Below are 24,120 nucleotides of genomic sequence, written 5' to 3' on the forward strand. Positions count from 1 at the left end.
CCAGTAGCACTTCCATTTTTGTAAGTGCCGCCATGTCGGCTGTACTAGTAAGTTGATCTACATCTGGAACAATACTTAAATTGAGCTTCACCAGTGTTAACCATTTTGCTAAAATGTCTTTTTAAGGTCAACTTTTTTACATATTTCTGCAAGTCTAAGTATATATAAAAATCCCTGGCAGATGAAGACGGACAAAACGTCAGACCTTTACCCAACACACTCATATGATGAGTAGTGAGTTTAGTGTCCGAGAGATTGTATATCCCATTCAACCTAAGGATATCCAAGTCTGGGAATACCTCTTGGAGGGGGGACTTTCTCCCTCCTCATACTCCTCGTCTTGGAAGCTTTTTTTTCTTCTTGTCGGTCTTTCTTGGTAATGGAGGGGAGGATGGTCTGTCCTCCATTCCGGATTCCTTGTTCTCGAGACCCAATGCTCCTAAGAATGGGGCTCCTTCCTGCTGGCCCCCATCTCATGAGCAGGCTCCAAAGAATAGGACTCTAAAGCTGAAAACCTATTAAAAAACAGAGGTCTCATTTTTCTTAGGGTTTTCTTTAAATGATTATTCCCTGTAGCTACAGCAGCAGATTTTTTACGATTAGATTGTGGTTTAGGGCCAGTATTCTTACTCTTGTAATTCTTGTAATTCTTGTAATTTTAGCGTTTTGGACATCCTGATTCTTGGGAGGAGGTTCTGGGACCTTCTTCCATTCAGTAACTCCTCTGTGATTTAGTATTAAATGTAACTTTATTTTGAGGCAGACCTATATATGATTTTTCTTTTCTCTAGGTATTAGTTTGTGTCCTATTCGTATCCCACTCTCTATGCCGGTTTAACAAATAATCCACTTTGTTCCTCTGAAATGTTTTATTTTTTATGTTCATTATATGGTTTTCATATTTCTTCAAATTTTTGTTTAATTCTATTTTATTCTGGAGATCTTTAAGGTCTGAAATAACTATTATTTCATCCTTCAGAAGGACAATATCTTGGTCAATTTTGATAAGTTATTTATATCTTTCTTTTATATCTTTCTGAAATTATTAATTTCATCAAGTTCGTGGAACAGTGATCTAATATTCCTGTCCACTCTTCTAGGAATTTTTCATCTTCCATGCCAAAAGTTGGTGTCTTAGAAACCCTTAACCCTCTCGGGATTCTCTGGCATTTAATGTATTCCTCTGGTGTAGTTTTATCCCACCACACCCTAATTTCCTTCTCCATTAATTTGGTAAAGTGGGAAAAACATGGATTAAGATCTTGGTCCTCCTGGGAGATAATCCCCATCAAGGAACATGTTCTCCAACTGATTTGCCCTCATATTTCTACTCTCTAAATAGTTAAACGGATCATTGAAATAAAGATTATGCAATAGGTATAAGTGAATAAGTAGAAGTAGAGAAACAATAGTGATAATATTATAGTCAACCGCATACAATAAAAAGATACACTGGTACCAACAAATAAAAACCTCTCATGCAGTCCTATGCAGCGTTGGGAATCTCGGAGTAGAAATCCTGGAAGGGAAATCAGAAACACAAAGACAAAAAGGAGTCCCCCTCGCGCAGACTGTCCCAACAGAGTGATTTGTCGATAAATTCAAATAAAATATCCACTTTCTTGCTGCTGCTATACACACACACACACACACAATAAAAAGTTTGTGAACCCCAAGGATAATTACGGAAATTCAATAGTTTTTCCATGATATCCTTCTTGAATTTAAACCAGTCTTTTCTTAAATATCCAATACGGTTTATAGTAACCAATTCCATGTCTTTTGAAACAAAATGATGTATGAATTAACCAAACAATGAGTAGTTAGTCAGGGTATGTGCAAAAGTACATGGAACCCTGGTTTTATCAGCTAAATTAAAGGGGATAATTCGAATCAGGTGTTTAAATAATTAGGTAGATCTTCAGGGGTGAGTCTGAGAGGCCCCACACTATATAAAGATCAGAAACTTTGTGTGTTTGGTCTTCACCATACAGGTGTGTGGATATACATCATGCTATGATCAAAATAAATCTCCGGGAACTTTAGAAAAGGAGTTATTGATGCTCATCATTCTAACATGGGTTACAAAACAAAACCATTTGTAAGGATTTGGGGCTCCACCAATCCACTGTCAGACAAATGGAGAAGTTGAAGACCACAGTCCCTCTACCCAGGAGCAGTCTTCCTACCAAAATCTCTTCAAGAACAACCCGGCAAATCATCCAGGAAGTCACAAAAAACACCAGAGTAACATCCACGGATCTGCAGGTCACTCTTACCTTGGCTAATGTGAGTGTTCATGACACCTATCAGAAAAAAAAATGAACAAGAAAGTTCATGGAAGGATAGCCAGAAGGAAACCACTACTCTCTAAAAAGAACATTGCTGCCGTCTGAAGTTTGCCAAAGAGCACATAGATGATCCACAAGATTTCTGGAACAATGTTCTCTGGACAGATGAGTCAAAGGTAGAACCTCAATGAGAAGCGTTATCTTTGGCGAAAACTAAACACTGTATTTGAACACAGGAACCTCATCCCACCCGTCAAGCATGGTAGTGGGGGTGTGATGATTTGGGGCTGCTTTGCTGCCTCGCAACCTGGACAGCTTGCAATCATTTACACAAACATGAATTCTGCATTGTATCAGAAGATTCTAGAGGAGAATGTCAGGCAATCCGCCCCTGAGCTGGAGCTGAAGCGAAAGTGTCTCATACAGCAAGACGATGATCCTAAACATACAAGCAGATCTACAAAAGAATGGCTGCAGAAGAAGAAATTCCTCGTTTTAGAATGGCCTAGTCAAAATCTGGACCTAAACCCCATTGAAATGTGGCAGGACCTCAAGAGAGCTGTCCATGCAAGGAAGCCCTCCAATGTCACTGAGTTGAAGCAGTTCTGTAAGGAGGAATGGGCCAAAATTTGTCACGACTGACTAGCAGTTACAGGAAACGCTTAGGTGAAGACATGAAGTCATTGCTGCTCAAGGGGATATTTTCACACATGGATTTTGAATGTTGAATCGTTTGTGGTCAAATAAATGTTGAAAAAATATGTTTTTGTGTCATTTGTTTGATCAGGTTATCTATTATTAATTAGGTCTTAGATTAAGATCTAATAACCTTTTAGGTTTGAAATATGTGACAATCCTAAGGGGTTCACAAACCTTTTTCTTGCCATTGTATGTAACCCTCCCTGCCCGGCTCCTAGGGAGTTTACATTGTTATGCAAAGGTCGGCACTCAACATGGATTACCTTGACCCTGGGCGCTGGATTCAGGTGGCAGGTCGACGAGATAGCAAGAATGTATAAAACTGAGCGCCAGAAACTTTTGTAGTACAACTGTCATTTATTCATGTCCCCAAACACAGGGACCGATTATACACATATTGACAACGTTGCACTGTATTTTATATCAGACAGACTTGAATACATGAATACTGTTCTTCCATCTGTTCAGTGTGGTTCTTTGTGGGGGTGAACTAAACCAACAAGAATTTATTTTTACACAGCCACACTCAGTTCTGCTGTCCCTAATGGGGTTTGCTGTTATAGCAACAATGTACTACAACGAAAATAATTCCAGCCTCTGACTGCCAACATGTTATAATCCCTGCGTGCAATGAAGAGGTTAATTATTGCAACTGGTGTTTGACAAATGGCACATTACGCACAGAGTAGATTTGCATTGGGATTTGAAATCCAACCTGCATCGCAGGTCTCCTGTCATTTAAGATTGATGAGAAGTGACTTGCCTGAGGCGAACAGTTGCTTTAGTTGCTTTAGTGTGGTCTAAGGTGTCACGTTTGGTTCGTCACTTCACCCTGCAATTTATACGTCTAACTGTAAGCATTTTACAAGCCCCCATTTAAACTTGAACAATATGTTTACCTTTTCAGATGAAATCTTCCTTGGGCCTTCCACTACAATAATGTGTTTGGAACAAATTATCATCATGAAAGCAGTCAATGAAACGTTGTGTCCCTCTTAGAACCAAAATTATATATGCCATTAGATGATTCCTTTGTATTTTGTTACAACGGTGACACTAAACAGAGGGTTCGTTGGCAATCAATCTTGTATACTCCACTATTTATTTATTTATTAAATATTTTACCAGGAAGTAATACATTGAGAGTTACCTCTCGTTTTCAAGTATATCCTGCATGTATGTCCTATTAAGATGCATGGATACCCTCTCCATCTCTGCTGGTTAATCAGGAAACAGTTTAATGTGAAGTGTGTGTGCATGTGTATGTATGTATCATTTTTTAACATCATTAGTTCAGTTGGCCCTTTGTGAGACTGCACCTTTAATGGTACAATCCCCCGAAATGATTCCTTTGTTTGCAAAGCATAGTGCTGAATTACTCCTGTAGAGCAAATAGCAGCCAGTTTGTTCTATCGCCAAAACTATGAATTACAAACAGATACCTTAGGAAAAATGCATCATAATAAAAAGTGTAGTGTGTCCTTATCAGGAATTTTCCATATATTATACTATATTAGTGAAAGCACTGTATGCCTGTCTGGATGTTCGGTGTCCCTAGGTGAAATCTCATTGGTCCCTTGGGCCGCCCGCCCCCGCACACCTCTCATTGGCCTGAGGCGGAGTGACGGGCCACACACACACACACACACACACACACACACACACACACACACACACACTAGGTGGGGGGGGGGGTGTTACATACATTAGCTTGGGGCGCGCCCCCTTGGAGGGGCGCACGATTATGTAGGGGGGGCGCGAGCAGGTTGCTGGGCAACGCCGGGTATATCAGCTAGTGTTAAATATATCTGATAAGCTGAAATTGTGAACAGGATAAAGTAACTGTGATATACAGTGGAAACCCCTTTGTAATCTTCGTTTTATAAGATACTCTAGCCACTACAAAGCCAAACTGTAATGAGAGCAAAGAAACAACTGCAGCTTTCAATACCCTGGATAATTATACTATTTCTCGTCATGCATTTATAAATGCAATTTAACAACTTCAGTGCCACAGACCACAATATATATCCGCATGGCTACTAAAGATTTATTTGCTCCTTTTAATGTACACGATGCACATAATTATACTCAATCTCTACAACCCTTTTCCCCTCCAAAGCTACTTCCCCCCAAGGTTCTTGTTGTACAAGTCCCACTTTTTTCTCCCTTCGTATGAACCAGCTGAAAAGCCACGTTAATATTTGAATGATTTATTAAAACAAATTATTTGTGAAGGATCTGTAATGTTGGCAAAATTGTCTAGTTTACGTAGATAAATACTTTATACATTATAATGCATCATGTTCATTATCTGTGGAACATAGCTCTGACACATAACACTGCTGTCAGTGTCTGTGTATGACGCTGGTACTGCCGTGTTCCAGACACCCTACATCCCCACCAACACCGGCAGACTGTGTATTAATCACCATAGTGATGAAACGGACTTAACCAGGATGTAAAAACATGCCATGATGGGCTGTATAAATGTGTGTTGGAATAGTTTTTTGTCCTGAGAGCTTGTAACAGTAATGATATTACATGAGTGCCCGTTTGAGAATCTGATGCAATGTCATGTGAAAGAAATGCTCTAAATCTTTGCAATAATCACATTTTCACAGCCATGAATCTCTTGCTAAAGTGGGAACTTTGGAGGGAAACGGTGAATTTAAACCATCAGTAAAAAAAATGACATCAAGCATTTGAGGGTGCATCCAGAATCGCCCCCAAAAATAGTAGTAATGTGGCCAATTACAATATATTTTAAGCCTTGTAAACATTGGGGCAAAGCACAGCTCAAACTGCTAGGAACAATTTGCAACAGATTATCGCAAGCAGGAAAGTGTTGCAACGGTCTCACACTGCTTGGGAGGTGAGCTAAAACCTGTTATAGAAATCACAGGATAGTTTAAAACTCACTAAAAGTGACATTGAGTTGATCCCTCCCCCCCCCCCCCTCTAACTGATTTATTAAAAAAAAAAAAGATATGTTTTGCTGCTTTAACTTGCTATTTGTCTGAAGGTAAGTCACATGGTACGTGTGGCTGGAGACATGACATATACTGTGTATTACATTTGTAATATATTTAGCGTTTTCCCCAGAAGCAACCAAATAAGACAACTCTTGTGCAACAATGAGGACAGTATTATAAAGATGTAATGGCATCAATATTCAGCAACCCATGAAGATCTTTCCATCTCTATCTCCAAGATTAAAAGAAAACAAAATCACTTATTTTCTTATCCTTTCTATTGTAAAAACGCTTATGGCCCCAGACCTTATTATACTATTTGTTTATTTCCTGTGGATTTATCTTCCATACTTGGGGACTAAAAGGAAAGGAACACGGCGACCTGCCTTTGCTTCCTATACTTAGTTTATCTTATTTGGAGGAGCCGGGGCTTTAAATCAAATTTTGGACAAATATGTAAACGTACTTGGTATATCCCCAAACTCTAAACATACACAAAGCGGCAGAACAGGCTGCTCCCTCTCTTTTGTAGTGTTTATAGCTCCTCAATGTACAAAGCCATTGTGCTTATTTAACAATGTAATGGGTAAAACTGGGCGGGGTTCAGAAAATGTTTGTTTGTTTGTTGCAGTTACAACAAATGTAGATGAATGAGTCTCATCCAGTTTCCCCTTCATACTCTCCCGCAGGCTTTGGACCCCCCTGTGACTAAGAATATATTCTCTCCATTGCGGTCTGATTGAAATAAGAATGGACATTGTAATTCTTCTGTAAGACTAACGATTAGAACTCATGATCCATTTCTGTTAATTTAACAACTGAAAGACTTTTCCCTTGGAAAAAAAAGTTCTAAAATTGTTCCGATTTAACAAAAATCCAGATCCGTTTAGTACTTTAGTTTCAGAACTGTGACGCTTGCCTTGCTGAAGTGAAGAGTGATCATTGTTTTGTTTGTTTTTTTTTACTTTGTTTTAAATGCATACAAAATATCTTGTGGTCTAGCTGAAGTTGAAACGTTGATGTTTCAATTAAATAATTGATAAAGCATTAGAAAAGTCCACACGAGTTGCTGCTGTTTTTTAATTTTTTTAATTATTATTACCAAAATATCTGAAATTGTACTTAGAAGTTCATGTATAATTGCAGTCAGACAATACCATCTCAAAATAAAGCCTCAAATATTCACCAATAAAAGAAATTCCAGCTAAAATATGTTAAGATCTTAACTGCCTAAAACAATGTGCCCTTTAGTAATGTGACTTTCGTTTCCTGTAGAGTTTTACTTCTAAGATCTGTGCAGTTGAGAAATATCGTAGGGCTTGCAATGATATTTATGGGGACATGTAGAGCAAACCACAAAAACGGAAGTGTGACAAGTGAGTCAATTCCATTTCTCATTGAGCAATCCGAAAACGTGTTTGTATTATAAAATGAACCGTTCACATTTTTCATTGAATATGTGCATATTATCCAGTGGTTATTCATTTAAAAAGCTGCCTTAATAATAATGACAAATCTGAGGCTTTAAATCTGACATTACCAACCCAAGAAATTAAATTGCTACAATTAGATTTTAATTATAGATGGTGCCACTCTAATATTAAATATCTAGGGGTCCATATTACTAGGTATTATGACTCTCTATCAATGCAATTACCCTCCCTTGTTTGATAGGATCAAGAAGGATCTCCTGAATTGGAATAAATACCAGATATCATGCTCGAGAGGATAATATCGGTTAAGATGAATATTCTGCCTAGACTATTATACTATTTCCAGACCCTTCCGATGCAGATTCCTAGAATGGAGTTGAAAAACTTTCAACATAGAATATTTCAGTTTATCTGGCATAATAAAAGACCTAGAATAGCAAGGTCGGTCATGTTAACCTCGAGGGCGAGAGGAGGCATGGGAGTCCCAGATATACTGAAATATTACAAAGCTGTTCAGCTTACACAAGTAGTGGTCTGGAATGCTGACCCAAATATGTTCTGCTGGTTGGCCATCAAATCTCATTACTCAAAGACACTCTCCCTACCAATGTCACTTTTGGCCCCCGGGGAAACGAGTCGAGCATGAAGGTGGCTGAGCTGGGAGCGATGGGGTGTACATGGAACATCTGGAACATAACGAAAGAAAAATGTAAGTTAGCCTCGCAAGTCTCCCAGCTCACCCACCTCTTTAATAACCCTAATTTTACCCCGGGTTGTAACGCAAAGTTGTTCGACCAATTAAAAACAAGAATATCAACACAATTGCAGATTTTTTAAATAGAGGAAAGCTTCTCAGCTTTCAAGATCTCCGCAACAAGTTTGAAGCCCCAGACCTCCCCCTATTTAAATATCTCCAAATCAGACATTTTTTAAATACAACCTCCCGGTACTTTCTATTCCCTGAGCTTACGAACTTTGAGATGCTCTGTAGCGGGGTATCTAGCAGAAGGGTCTGATCTCAAAAATATATTTAGGCTTCGAGGCATCGAGCGACACTCCAGACCACAGTTATATGCTTAGATTGGCCACGGATTTACATTTAGAGATAGATTATGATGACTGGGAAGACGTATGGGAATTCGCAGCAAAACTTCCATATGTACTACGATAAAAGAAAACATCTACAAGATTTTATATTATTGGTACCTCACCCCAAGCAGGTTGAATCAAATTGATCCGGAGGCCTCCGATTTGTGTTGGAGGGGTTGCGGACAAAAGGGAGACATGGTCCATATCTTGTGGACATGTCCAGCTTACCATTCAAGAAATGATTAGAGATATAACGGAATTATCGATACCCATAGACCCTCTGATCTACTTGCTAGCCAAACCTGTGGAGGATATTAATCCCCACATGAAACGTTTAATCTCTTTCATTCTGACTGTGGCCAGATGTACGATTGCGGCAGCCAGGAAGAAGCGGGGGGCCCCCCCCATACAGGCAGACTGTGGGAAACAGATTAAATGAGGTAATGACAATGGAGAGGTTGAAAGCCTTTCTCAGACAATCCACCTGAAGGAATAGGAGCCAGAGTTCCTATGCAATGCTCAGACAATCCACCGACAAATTTTATCAACCTTGAGACCCGTGGCGTGAGAGATAAGTCACGTCAAGGACAAATTATGATCAATTAGTGAAGGGCGACCGAGTTGGAACTGGAGGAGTACTAGAGATCTAAGATCTGGCGGACTTTCTGGGGGATGGATGGTGACCTTCCCCCTCCCCCTTCATTCCCCCAACCCCCTGTTACTTGTGATATGTGTTTTTTCCTAAAATATTGTTGTTATATCTTTGGGTAAATCCAGACATATAACATCTGTAAATTTGCACACCATACTCTGATTGACCTCTGGATTCTAGCACTGAATTGTTGAAGGTCTCTGGGTCCCAGGCATTCAGACGAATATTCTAACATATTACATTTATTTTCGGTGTCCCCTTTTTGATTTCAACAGGATTCTCTATGGGATCACACAAGCTCTGCACAATGTACTTTACATTAAATGGTGTTGAACTTCTATTGAGTACTTTTATCTCGGACACTTCACAACTAAAACAATTTAAATGAAAACAAATTGCATTAGTACTCAATGAGTGGGCAGTTACTTTTAAAAGCACCACTTTATTTTAACTCAAGTTATTAATAAAGGTTATTTGTAAGCACTTAACGTTACACTACTTAGGTTAAAGAGTGCTAATTAGCTGAGTTCTTTCTCTTTAGTTTCTACTTTTAAAAGCAAACTGAAAAATAAAAAAGCCAAACCATGCAAGGGAAGTGCTCCAGTAAAACCCTGCAACCTGGTAATCAAACAACATAAAGTGTATGAGCTACAAAATCATGTAGCATATGGAAAATGAACAATAGTTATATATTTTTTTGTATAAGGCATTGTTTTATCTATCTGTAAAATCAATTGTCAATATATTTCACATTGAGGCATTAAGAAGAAAATAGTTTGAGAGGTGCAGTAATTAATTTAGTGTGTCAGTTTTAATTGACAAAATCAATATTTCGTCTGCTCTGTATTGCACTTGCAGCCTATAAAACCATACTTATGAACATTTTAGGAAAGTTGCCAACGTGTATCAAAATGTGATTGTACTGCAGTGTGAGTGCATTGTGCTACCACATGGCGTGTGTAATGTGGTAAGTCATATTGCTGCTTATATGAAGACTTGCAGAAGTCTGCTAGTTTTGTGGCTTGCACGATCTAAGATTATTTTGTGTAACCTTTGTGTATAAGCAGTATCATTTTGTTAGTACTCCGTACCGTTCAAATGTGTGAGGACACTTAAAACCAACAAAACACTTAGCACGACAACTTTTTTGCCGGTATCTCTGTTGATTTTTTTTTTTTACATTTATTTGTATTTCTTTACATAGGATTGAAGCATGGGGTCTCCGGCGCTGAACATCGTTAATTTCAGTTCCAGGGTACAGCTGCTTCCAGAGATACAGGCAGTCCTCGGTTATCCGACACAATGCGTTACTCAAAATGGCGTTGGATAGCGAAACGTCTTAAAGCGGATCACGTTTTCCTATAGGAACACTGTTTAAATGAAAGGTTCCGTTCCTGAAGGCATTTTTAACACTAAAATACACCAAATATTTTATGCAGGCAATAAGATACGCAGCACACATAAATTATATAGTGTATATACTGTATTATATATATAATATAACACAACATATAATAATATATTATATAGTATTATATTATATAATATATATATTATATACACAAACAACTTTGCAAAGCGTTGTACGAGCGTTGGATAAGCCGTTTTGGCGTTGTAAAAATGAACATAGGTATGCATTGCATAGTGTTGGATAAGCCATTCGTTGTAAAGCGAAGCATTGTAAAACGAGGACTGCCTGTACTTACCTTCATAGGGGGTGTAGGTACCCCTCTGCTTTATAAAGTTCCGCGTCACGTGGGCCAATAGGAAGCTGTACCGGATGACGTCACGGCTTCCTATTGGCCTGCAGTGTGCGGGAACTTTGAAAAGTGGCCATAATGTGCCCCATGCCACACAACCAGAGTGGCTACTAGCATCTACTACGGGCGTAAGTATCTCAGAAAGCAGGGGATCCCCAGAGGTGAAATTAATGGGGTTCAGCTCTGAAGATCCCCTGCTTCAATCCCGTGTAATAAAAAAAGGCACTTTGCTTCTTTAGATGTTTAGGTCACACTGGCCAATAGGAAGCCGCTAAGGATGACATCACGGCTTCCTATTGGCCCGCGTGACGCAAGACATTTAAGTCGCCATTTCGTTAGGCACACTCGTTCCCTGGCTTCAGAGATATCGGCACCCCTATGGAGGTAAGTATTTCTGGAAGCAGGGGGTTCTCTGAGCTGAAATTAACATAGTTCAGCTTTGGAGACCCCCTGCTTAAATCCCAGAGCTAGAAATGTAGGTGTTTTGCTGCTTTAAAATTGTCATACAGAAGTCCAATGTACAATGCAAACTTTCATTTAGTTTGTGTAAATTATTATAAAAAATATATTGTGTGAGGCGAGCAAAGATGATCTTGGAGGGTACTCTCACTAATACATTCATTTTGCCTTCATCTAGGTTTCACCACTATTTGATCTCATCAAACAAACAAGGGATCGTGAGGGATCAGTTGATCATCCGGACTTGACAAGTACACTTAATCAGCCACTACAGCACAATCATACTGCTGCAGATCTGTAAGTAAAATTGATAGCATCTGGTTTATCAGTGTGTCTTAGATTTGATGAAGGCTCCTGTAATAGTGCTAAATACTGAATCTATCCAGTGTGACTGTCACTCATGCCAGTGGTTCTCAACTCCAGTCCTCAAGCCCCCAACAGGTCAGGTTTTCAGGATATCCCTGCTTCAGCACAAGTGGCTCAGTGGAAGACTGCACCACCTGTGCTGAAGCAGGGATATCCTGAAAACTTGACCTGTAGTGGTCCTGAGAACTGGAATTGAGAACCCCTGGGTTGGGCAACATAGTGTGAAAGAATGCTAGGTTAAATAGGTGACAAAAATATATGTATTGTATAAATATATTGGTGTAACTTCAAGTTGTATTACAGGAGAAGTCCTGGTGCCGCCGGTAGCGTCCCCTCCAGAGGAAACAAAATGGCGTTTAAATCTAACGCGTCACGCAGGCCATTAGGAAGCAGCAAAGCCATACATTGCGGCTTCCTATTGGCCTGCGTGACTCGAGGGATTTAAATAAGTGACCGGCGGCACCTTTTCATGCATTTATTTTGAGGTCCAGGGGGTCCTTGGTGATTAAATGGTTCTGCTGAGGGATCTCCTGCTTCCAAACCTATGCAACAACAACACAAATAGTGAGGCGAGGATTGCTTCTTTAATCCATAAGCATTGTAGGATTGTTGCAGGGCACTCATTTTAAACGTACCTTCATGTGGGACCCCATTGGAGTAAAAAGCCAATGCTGTGCAGTGAATCACTGTTAGAATCCTTACTCTTAATTAAAAGGATAATCTGTGAGCAAAAAATTGAACCTTCTATTTTATGGATTGATTATATTTTACATGAGGGTGTGTACATATAGCATTTGCATACTGTAGAATAAAGGCTGCTTAGAATGGATACCTCGGCTTGTATGGGTTACTAACATACTGTATTAGACACATTCACACAATGGGTCAGGGATATGGCCATTCTCACTCCCCAATGGTCAATTTATTTTGTTTTTTCCCTTTTTTATACTAGATCATGGGTGGCCAACTACAGTCCTCTAAGGCCACCAACAGGTCAGGTTTTTCAGGACATCCCTGCTTCAGCACAGGTGGCTGACCTGTGCTGAAGCAGGGATATCCTGAAAACCTGACCTATTGGTGGCCCTTGAGAACTAGAGTTTGCCACCCCTGTACTAGACATGTAGAAGAAAGGTATTATGAAGGCAGTGGTCTTATGTCACCTTTCAAACCCTATCTTTTTTTTCCTGCAGGGCAGGGTGGATTTTCCTGCTGTTTGTGCACAAAACTAACCACCCATTATTTTTTTTTTAACATGTTTCACATTTTGCAGGTATCTGTCGCCTGTAAGATCATCTCACCAGTGTGCCACAGCTAGTATACCTACCCCACCGATTACCAATGGGCATGTTCTACCTACATCTCAACCTCAGCAGAAATCTACCTCGCTGTCACTGTTTTACAAAAAAGGTATGTTACATTATATATGCACAAAGGAAGTATTGCATCTAGTAACTTTATTCCCAAATATTTAACCAAGGATTCCCGACCTTTTTTATACCGTACCACTATAGCAGATTACTTTACTGATCATGAGTCCCATGAGTGTGTAGCATACCTGAGTACAGTATATCTGTTGGTATACATGTTGCTCAACCGATCACAGACCTCAGCACCTTGATAGGACAGCAGCAGCAGGGAGAGATACAGGAAGGGACTGTTTGTGCTGCTGGGAATGAGCCAATAACAAAGCAGCAGCAGATAGACTGCAACTCCCAGAAGCCCCTGCTGTTAGGAGAGGGATACATGACATGCCCCCAACCAAAGGCTGAGGGAAAGGAAGAAAAAGATCACGGGACTAAGGCCTCAGCCATGCTCCCTGCTGAGGCGCGCTGAGGCGCAGGAAAAGCGGGTGCTTACCCTGGCCTTGCGGTTGCTTACCGCATGCGCTGTCAGCGGGCCGGCGCGTCACTGGCCGGGGGCGGGCCAGTGACGTCACGGAGCTGGTTCGCCCTCATTGGGCGAACCACTCACGTGACCGGCCTGTCACGCCGGCAAGCGGGGGAATGTTAAATTCCCCTAAGACCTGCACTTCCGCAAGCGTGCGGAAGCGCAGTTGAGCCCCTACTAAAGCCGCTCTAATTGCGGATGTAGGGGCTCAGTGCTGAGCGGGAGCACGCCTCAGCATGCTTCCGCCAGCAATCGGTAAACATGGCCGAGGCCTAATAAGGAGAGCGTCAGACAGCCTGCGGGGAGCAAGGTGTGAGGAGGTGATTTGAGAGAGACAAGACTTTTCCCAGAGAAGTTGGTAGCATCAATGGCTGCGTCCCTGCTGATGCTGAGCGCGTGGTGCTTGCTGCTTTTAATTACATAAATGTATATGTGCAAGTCCCCGCTCACGCGGTGCGCGCGCGCTCGGGCACGCACACTCACTCAAGCTTGGCGCTTGAGTAAACAAAAAAATGTAACTTTGAAGCGCACACAACTTGCCCGCAATGCCCCCTCCCCCCCTACCCCCCCCCTCTCCCGCGCGCTTGCGAAATAGCCAGAACACCCGGCGCTCATGTTTGGAGAGCTGGTGATGTCACCGCTCTCAAGCATGAGCGCGGGCAGTGCCAGCGGGGCCGCAGCCTTATTCTAACCGCAGGTATGGGGATTCCCACAAGGACCGCTAGACAGACAGCCTTGCGTGCTAACCCTGCTGAGAAGGACAGATTTACCGGCTGTACAGAACCGCAGGTTGGCCGCTTCCCACAGATCCAGACCGTCCTGAGCCCACAAGGGGAGGAGAAGTGTAACTGTCACGGTTGTGCTTGCCACAAACCAGGACCGGACCGCGGGGCTGAGGTGGGGATGTGAATACACCGACCTTAGACCACAAAGCCGGTTCAGGATTGCGCAGTTCGTAGTCGTTCATAGCAGGGTCTGGGTTGGAGAAGTCAGGGTAATCCTTAGACACACCAGGGTCTGGGTTGTAGACAGTAGAAACATCAATATCCAAGCAGGGGATCGGCAACGGGAAGTCAGGTGCGCTCCGCTTCAGCGTAGGCGCAGCAGCAGTGCGGGAGTGGCCTCTGCGCGAGTAGCGGGAACGTCCAATGGCACCGGTCCCAGCAAAGGGAGAAGGCAGACCGAACTAGGCACACCGCAGGGCAGCGCTGGCAAACCAGCGCTTCAGCACAGGAGTCCAAAACAGGCCTCTGCGTGGGGAGCAGCAGCAGACCTCAGAAAACCGAAGGTAACCTCTGCTAGAGGAGAATGCAGAAGGTAACAGAAACCAGCGCTTCAGCAAAGGAGTCCGAAACAGGCCTCTGTGTGGAGAGTAGCAGCAGACCTCAGGAAACCGAAGGTAACCTCTGCTAGAGGAGAATGCAGAAGGTAACGGGAACCAGGAACATGATCTAGCAACCAGGATACAGGAAAAAGGACGGCCAAACAGGTAGCTTGTCGCAAACACAGTAACATCCTAAGAGAAGGATTATGCTCGGCACTGAATTAGTACCAGAGCCCAGCATATAAAGGGCGGCGAGCCAATCAAAGGAGGGAGGTGTGAGCATTCCTCCAATGACGCAGCACAGGGCTGAAGCTGCAGTGAGAGGCAGCACATGTGCCATTGATTGCCAGAGGGAGACATTGTAAACTGCAGAGGTCTGCAAGGCTAGAATCAAAGCCAGGAGCGGATTCCTTACAGTAACCTGACACAAGGGAGCGATCTGCCCAAGTACAATTGTCTACGTGGGATCCCCAGCATGTAAACAGCTGGCCCCCCTCTGTTTGCCACAACACAGGCCTGCAACGTTTGCTCATCACACACATGTGCTACCCGGTAAGTGGGTCCCCAGGGCTATCGCAGGGACAATTGCGCAAGCACCGGGAAAGGGAAAGTGTTATTGTATAAATTGTTTGTAATCTGTGTTCAGATTAGAAGGAAGTGGCCTCTCACCCCGTTATACCAGGGGTATGGCCGGACTCTCGTTTTCCAGTTTCATATATAAAAGAAAGGTTAACCCCCAACATCTGTGTCTGGGGGAGACGGACTCAGGCCCCCCGCCCTCGAGATATATATATATATATCATAAAGAGGGATTATCATTGGAGGCACTGTTGAGATTTCCACTATCTAGTTATACGGGGCACAGAAATAATCTGTGGTTATCCTCCCCTGAAGATTGTAACGGTCAGACAATTGTCCACCAAAACTAAAGGCGGCCATTTTGTGGAGTGCACGAGGCCTTATGTCACTACTAGTACCGCCATTTTTACGGACTGGTGGTCCAAGGAGGGATTAGATCGTGACAAAGCATTCTTAGTAACAGGAATCCCTGACACCGTTGATGATGTCGCTATTAATGGAGCGTGGGGAAGAGTCAGGATACAAGAGAAAGTATTACATTATGATACCAAAGATGTTATATTCTGTGTATGTTCTGAAATTCTTGACCTGCAGATGGTGCCCACAGGTATAGCCGGGGTAGATGCCTTTACGGTATAGACTATCATTACCCGACATAGTCTCGCTATTACAGTTAATGACCCGCCCCTACCAGACTTGTAGGTCCTTCTTTCTCTGTTCACAGAATCACCATATCCTAAGGAGATCAAGTGTTATCAGAGACTATACGCCTGGACTGATTGCAGGTTTTGTTCAGGACTGATATCTAATTTATAGTTGTGCCAAGGACTTTGTGTTCTCTTGACATTTTTCAATGGTACAACTGGTACCTAAGACACCTGCAACTGGAGGCGCTGGATGGACTTGTTGTGTGGAGCCTCAGTAATGCCAGCTACCCCTATTTAGGCTACATGGTAGTGAAGTTAGAATTTACCAAGGAAGTTGCTGCGGTAGCCAGAACCCTTGAAGTGGTGGCACTAATATGTCCCGAGGCCCGTGAGAGGGAAGAAGCCGGAGCCATAATGTGAATATTTTTGACCGACTAGCAAAATGGTCTCAGACTGTCAGGGTGATTTATTTATTTATTTATAAAAATGTTTTACCAGGAAGTAATACATTGAGAGTTACCTCTCGTTTTCAAGTATGTCCTGGCCACAGAGTTATAACAATACATGGTTACATTAACAGAACAGGGTTATACAGTCAATTCATAGACATTTCATGGACAGATAGAGTTGGAAAATTGGGTACGGGGGATAAAGGCCTGGTGAGTTTCAGATGACTACAGCCGGACGTTGACCATTCACCCACTGTGTTTTGAAGGCCTACCGGCGGGTTAATAAATAAAAACTGGTACAAGGTCGGACGACCCATAGGAGAAGTCTGTTGGGCCGGTCCTCAATCTAAAAGAGTGCCTCCCCACCATATATCCAAAAGCAAAAGAAAGACGGTGCAAAACAGCGCTAAAAATAACAATACCCCTATTGGGACACACGTGAAATTCAAATGAATAAACAATAATGGCAGCCAGACAGATACTGACAGTACAGTCAGTGGGATGGCATAGAGAAAAAGGAGAATGCCGGCGCCAAATATAACAATATGAATATTGAAGTCCAAACCAATTAGGTGATAGTCCAATTGATGTCCTTGAATGGTCAATAGGTATACAAACGGACTGTGGAATCTCTCCAAGGGATGGTAAGATATGTGGAAATAAAAGAAAATAGATTATGGTGCAGTATATCAGTCAATGCAGATATAAAACCATGACATGTAACATTAACAACACAATACAAACATGACAAACTAGACAAACTCACATTGACACAAGCCAGACTATAAAATAATGAAAAGCTATTTATTAACAACTATGCAGGGTTCCGTGGTATGCAGACATCAATCCAGGGGTGGGGGGTAAAATCGTTGCCCTACTCACACGATATGAAATGTTTTCAAGCAGTAAGGCTGGAGACACAGTCCCTGGTAGTCGCAAGATGGCGACCGGAGTCTTCTCACTAGCGTCCCACGTGACGGGGATGCAGTGTAGAGCCGCACGGACCGCAGGAGCTGTACCACCAGGCGGACGTGACGTCGCGCTCCTTCCTCCTTCCGCCTAAGTTCTGTCCTCTTACTTGTCTCGTCCCCCACAACACAACCGGATACTGAGCTGCTGCTACCGGGAACCACACTCCAACTCTAAAATCAATTCTTCCCAACGCGTTTCATGCGCATGCGCGCACTTTCTCAAGGGATGTCACTGCCCCTAGGTCTGGGTGGTTTAAATACCCATGGTCCATGCTTCTGATTGGTTATAAATGTACATGGTGATATTTAACCACATAGTTACCAGGGTAGGGGTGGCGAACAGCAAAGCCTGGCTAGCATACATATAAACATAAAAAAATCACAAACCTACACAACATAAAACATTTAAAACATATAAAAGTTATATAAAATTACTAAAAAGTCTAAAAATATAAATAATGAATGAAGCTCACAAGAAAAGAACAATAAATGAGTTATAGAAAGTCCTTCAATTCGAAATCTATATTTAACCCCTTCGGTGAGAGTGTTTTCAATTCATATATCCAGTATGTTTCACGCATACTGGCATGATTGAGTCTACTCCCCCCTCGTGGGTTGGCCTGAACCTCCTCAATGGCTTGACACCGTAAACCTATGGGGTTCTTATTGTGATGTAAAAGAAAATGGTGTGAGACACTGTGTGTGACCAGTCCCTTTCTTATATTGTAGACATGCTCGTAAATACGTCTCTGAAAAGTCCTCCCTGTTCTGCCAACATACTGCAAGCCACAAGGGCATTGCAGCAAATAAATTACAAATGTTGAATGGCAGTTAATGAATGTTTTAATTGGGTTGCTCTTAGAGGTAACTGTAGATGTAAACTGTCTAGCATTTATGCCAAAGGAACAGGCCACACACCTAGCACAAGTAAAGAAACCCTTTAGACTCCCTATTTGTTTCTGTTTGTGCTGTTTAATGGGACAGCTGGGAGCCAATTTAGATTTTAAATTATTGGCCTTGGTGAATATTATATTAGGTTTTTTAGGAAGAATGTCCACCAACACTTCGTCTTTAAGTAAAATAGGCCAATATTTATTCAGAATCTGTTTGATTTTTGGGGCCATCTCATTGTACTTTGTTATAAATGCAATTTGTTTAGTGCTTCTCTCCACCGTATCCTTTTCTTTGTTTTTGTATTTAAATAAACTATCCCTTTGTAGATTATTAACTTGGTCAAAAGCCCTATCAATGAGATCCTCTGGATATTTACTCATAATAAATTTGTCTTTTAAATCTTTAGCCTGTGTCTTAAAAGTTTCATCATCAGTGCAGTTGCGTTTAAGACGCACCAGCTGACCCTTCGGAATGTTCCGTAGCCATTGTGGATTGTGTTGGCTATCTGCACGCACATAATTGTTAGCCTGTACTGGCTTGAAAAATGTCTTAGTGTGTATTGTATTATCTCTAATATAAATGTGAAGATCCAGGAAATCAATGTGCTCCGTGCTAGAATTACAAGTGAATTTAAGGTTATGGTGATTGTGATTAAGATAAGTGCAAAAAACATCAAGTGAAGTTTGGCTGCCTGACCAGACAAAAAACACATCGTCAATGTAGCGCCGCCAGAGCACGAGATTCGCCCCTAGAGGACAGTTGTTCCAAATGAACTCCTCCTCCCAACTGTCCATGAATAAATTGGCATAACTAGGAGCAAACCTCGTGCCCATGGCGGTGCCACATTTCTGTATATAATAATTGGAATTAAAAGTGAAATAATTGTGCGTTAAAATAAACATAATACCATCCACCAAAAAGGAATTTTTTGTATAAGCTGATTTAGCTGTTTCTGACTAATATTCATTTATTTTGCTTTCCAAACCCAGTGTACAGATTGGCATATCTGAGGCTAAACAGCCTTTGTTCCAGTCTTCTGTCTGAACACTCTGAATTAGAGCACGTGGTCTGGACACTTTTCCAGCACACCCTTCAGAATGAATATGAACTAATGAGAGACAGACATTTAGACCAGGTAATCTTTTTTTGTCTCTGCTGTCATGCTACCTACAGTAGATCTATTGCGAACAGCTAGAAATCATATTGCAACTTTATATCGGGAAAAGGGAACCAGTCAACTTTAATTATATATTAAAATGTTTTAATATGTAAAGTTACTGTTCCAATTAAACATCTAGACCCTTATTTACGAAGTTGTGCTATGCTGTATGTCCCCTTACAGTCCATTTAGGTAAAGACATTTTGAAGTGAAATTTATTGCGTGGCAGTGCCATCCACAAAAATTTCATAGGGAAAAAAAACTGAAAATGGTCACGAAAATATAAACGGCTAACGCCTAACCGGAAGTGACGGCTTTGTTGTTTGTTGGCTGCCTGCTGGGAGTTGTGTGTGTGTGTGTGTGTGTGTGTGTATATATTTATATATATGTATAACACAAACACACACTGTACGTACATATATACACACACTATACAGGAGGGCCCACGAGCATGCGACGGGTTCCGTTCTAAGGGCCCGCCGGAAAGCGGAACTGGTGATTTTCGGTGTGTGTGCATGCACAGACCGGCAATTCGCCCTCTACGCATGCGCAACCTCGGAAAAACCCTCATTCTGTGCATGCGTGACCTTGGACCGGCCCGGTCTGCGTATGTGTGACCTCGGACCGCCCCGTTCTGCGCATTCTCGGTACCAGCGGATTGCCGAAAAGCGGGGCACCGAGAAGCGGGGCCTTGCTATACATACATATACATATATATATATATTTTTTTTTTTTTTATATGTGTGTGTGTGTGTAACTTTTGCAGCTGCGCCCCCCTGCCTTTCCTCCTCTGCTGCTCACGCCCCCCCTTACCTTGATATGGTGTCAAGTGTGACTTACTTGACCCGCAGCGCCATTTGACGCGTGTGATGTCATTTGACGCCACGTTGCCATGGAGACGAGTGACGCCAGCAGAGTCAAGGTAAGTTTTTAGAGTTGCAGGGGCCTCATGCGATCCCCCGGCATTTAATTTAAATGCCTCGGGGAAGAGCGCGGGGCCTCTGCAACCACCCGCGCCCCCCCAGACAAATTCAGCGTACCACTGCTTTATAGTACCAATACACATGCTCTGAAATTGAGTGACCGAGTTAAAAGGAAACATGTGAGTGGCACATTTCTGGGACAATCTTCCAGGCTGCTGATATATATATATATATATATATATATATATATATATATATATATATATATATATATATATATATATATATATATTATGGGAACAATTAGGATGCTTAATTATTATTATTCATAAACAGTTTACTTCCTCTGAAAGCCACCTTAGTCCTAGTTCCCATTTTGTAGTTACAATTCATAATCAGCTACCACAGAAGGGAATTTAGAATAAAAGCTATTCACCTTTAGCCATTTATAACATTTTCTCCAGTATAGAACAAAGTTAAAATATTTAAAAAGTTACAATTGCTGATTTGCCCTTTTAGAGCCCTACAAACATTAATAGTAGAATGGCTGCTATAGGGGTTTAATGCTGCATGATTGATTACTGTGAGTAGTAGCACACCACTAGCACAGTAGCCTGGCAACTATCGATCATTCTTAAAAAGGCTATAGTTCTGTAAATAATTTGTACTATGAGGGCACAGCACATGAGAACAAAAGACAGGCTGGCCTTAATAGCACAAGCTTGTATTCTAAACATCACATTCTTATGTGACCATGCTTATTTTTCTGTGGAGTCCAGTGGGATGGAACTACCATAGGTGCAGTCAGTTTGGCTCCACCATGGCCCACCACCTCTAGGGGCCCATCCTCCTACACGCCGGAACACCGTTCGGGCACTTACAGTATTTTAAAAGTCCCCCTCTCCTCACACACCCTTCCCTCTTCTCTACCTGTGGTGGGGGACCTTAACCAGCGGCGACAGAGGGAGCTTACCAAGGTGAAAGTTAGCCCCAGGAACACGGACGTTAGGCCCAACGGAAGTTGGGCCCAACTTCTGCAATTGTTGCCTGGGTGGACTCCTTCCATCGCTGGCACGTAAGGCCCCGCTCTACAGGTAGAGAATGGGGAGGGTTTATACTTGCACCGGGGTCCACCGGTGATTAGTTCCGCCCTTGGTCGAGTCTTATTGTGTTCTGTCTAAAATACATTGTCATTCGGTATTATCTTTGTCTTCTATCCAGATTATGATGTGTTCTATGTATGGAATTTGCAAGGCAAAGAACATTGATCTGAGATTTAAAACTATTGTAACTTCATACAAGGAGCTCACAAATACAAATCAAGAAGTAAGTGACCTGCTCTGTCTTTCCTGAAAATGGTTAGGACAGGGGAATATCTGTCCTTTTGGGGAGAGGTGCTGCAAGCATTTAGTTTTAATCCGGTGACTTCGGTATGAGCGAGTAGAAAAGTAACACTGCCATATTACATACATGGAGGAGGAGCTGTGATGTCGAGGTTAAGCGGTTCAGCAGACGTGCACGATCTCAAAACTGGGCCAATTACAATTCAAAATAACATGTATATTGCAGTGTACGTTTGGTAATGAAATATCTTAATAAAAATAAAACCATTTTCTACCACTTTGGGGCCTGTGGAGTGTAGATAAATTAGTTTGTTTTCTCAATATTGCATAATTAAACTATCGTGCTTCAACTAAAGTATAAAGTATTGTTATTTCTAGTTAACCACTAGAGTAATGGATAAATGAGCCATTACAACAGAAGCTGACCGTGTTTAGGATAATGTGCAGTGTGTTGGAATTCAGCTCATGAGATATTTGAATTGACATGCTACTGGAGTTTGGTATCTGATAATGTGAAGGATTATTTTTGGTGATTTCATTTCTGACTTTGTGATTGCATCATGTTAAGAGCAGACTAATCTTATTGCGGGGCTCTCATTTTAAGAGAATAAATGACTTCTGTATTCTCACACTGTTCAAAAATTATATTATATAATAGATATGATTCTCCTGGGACCAGGAACAGACAGTCGGCTCTAGGAGACTTCGTAATTTACGGAGCAGAGTGCCAGAGAATCTAGCTTCGCACCTACATGTACCTACCTAATAAATACCTACCTGTACTGTAATATCGTAATTTTGTAACCAGGATTTGTTGATTAGACGCAATGCACCGATTCCCATTGAAACATGGAGCGGAATTGAGAATCCCTCCCCCTGTACCCCCCTTCCAAATGCCCCCCACTAATATTCATTGTTGTAGAAGTATTGAATGGTTTGTAAAACCAATAAAATATGAGTATTAAAAATAAAAAATCGATACCATTAGAGAATAATTGGTACACGGGGCAGCCGGACCTCCCATGGGATATTGCTGTTTGATTCTGTCATTCTCTCTGTGTTTTGAACAGTGTATAGACCTCCATTTGGCGTTTGGTATAGGGTGACCATATTTCCCCGGGGCAAGCTTTTCCCATGCGAGAATGGCAAGCGCCCACGTGCGAATGGCGAGTGCCCACCACGCATGTGCGTGCGTGCGCAAAGGCCACTGTCCGCACATGCGCACAAGCAGCCAGCTAATGCTGGAGAAAACCGGGACATTTAAAATAAAAAAAAATAAAACCCGGACCAAGGACAAAGTCCGAAAACCAGGACGTCTGGTCACCCTATATTGACAGTATGTAGTCGGGGTAAACACACTGGCCTAGTTTTCTTTAAGTACATGCTTTTACAAAGACTTAAACAGCTTTCTCATTTCCTATTATTTCTTCACAGACTTTCAAACATGTATTGATTCGAGAAGGGCAGCATGACTCCATTATAGTGTTCTATAACTTGGTCTTCATGCAGAAATTGAAAAGTAACATCCTGCAGTATGCTTCGACACGGGTAGGACGTGCTGCTTTCTTGACCCCATGGCCATACCTGCATGTTACGTTTTTCACAGATTGCTGTGCAAATACACCCTGTAATGTCTATTTACGGTTTCGAACAATGTTAATATCATTGTGCATTAAGCATTCCATGTTAGGCCCATATTTATTAAGTGGTTTTGAGACCTGAGTTACTGTACAGCCCCTTCAACTAGTCCTGCTTCGTAAATATGTATGTATATCTTTATTTATATAGCGCCATTTATGTGCATAGCGCTTCACAGCAGTAATACACGCGACCTAATAATATAACACATAATGGGAATAAGCGCTTCAGACAAAGTTAATATTAGGAAAAGAGTCCATGCCCCGAAGAGCTTACAATCTAAGTGGCAAGTAGGGAAAAGTTACAAAGACAGTAGAAGGGTGTTTTGCTAAGTGCGTCTGCAAGAGGTCAAGGTCGATGTATGAAGTTTATAGTATCAGCCACAGAGCTACCCATATGCTTCGTTAAAGAGGTGTGTTTCAAGATGTGTCTTAAAGGTGGAGAAAGAGAGGGTGTTAGTCGGATTTTGAGGGAAAAGGCATTCCAAAGGTGTGGGGTGGTAAATTAAGTTTTATGCGGGAGAGGGCTTTAGGTACAAAAGGGGTGTACAGAAGACATCCTTGAACAGAACGCAAAAATAGG

The 24,120-nt window shown here is 41.9% G+C and overlaps 1 protein-coding gene across 4 annotated transcripts in view; it reads left to right on the forward strand.

Annotated features, from left to right (window-relative positions):
• Positions 1-24,120, forward strand: part of RB1 (RB transcriptional corepressor 1) — a 276,260-nt gene that overhangs the window by 241,118 nt on the left and 11,022 nt on the right. For all 4 annotated transcript variants that reach the window (XM_075591161.1, XM_075591160.1, XM_075591163.1 and 1 more), the window contains 5 exons: positions 11,537-11,655; positions 12,995-13,131; positions 19,465-19,610; positions 21,779-21,883; positions 23,335-23,448. In XM_075591161.1, the coding sequence (XP_075447276.1) occupies positions 11,537-11,655; positions 12,995-13,131; positions 19,465-19,610; positions 21,779-21,883; positions 23,335-23,448 (621 nt within the window). The remainder of the gene's footprint in view (positions 1-11,536; positions 11,656-12,994; positions 13,132-19,464; positions 19,611-21,778; positions 21,884-23,334; positions 23,449-24,120) is intronic.

The sequence above is a fragment of the Ascaphus truei genome, chromosome 3, assembly GCF_040206685.1.
Source record: "Ascaphus truei isolate aAscTru1 chromosome 3, aAscTru1.hap1, whole genome shotgun sequence".
NCBI classification, from domain to species: domain Eukaryota; kingdom Metazoa; phylum Chordata; class Amphibia; order Anura; family Ascaphidae; genus Ascaphus; species Ascaphus truei.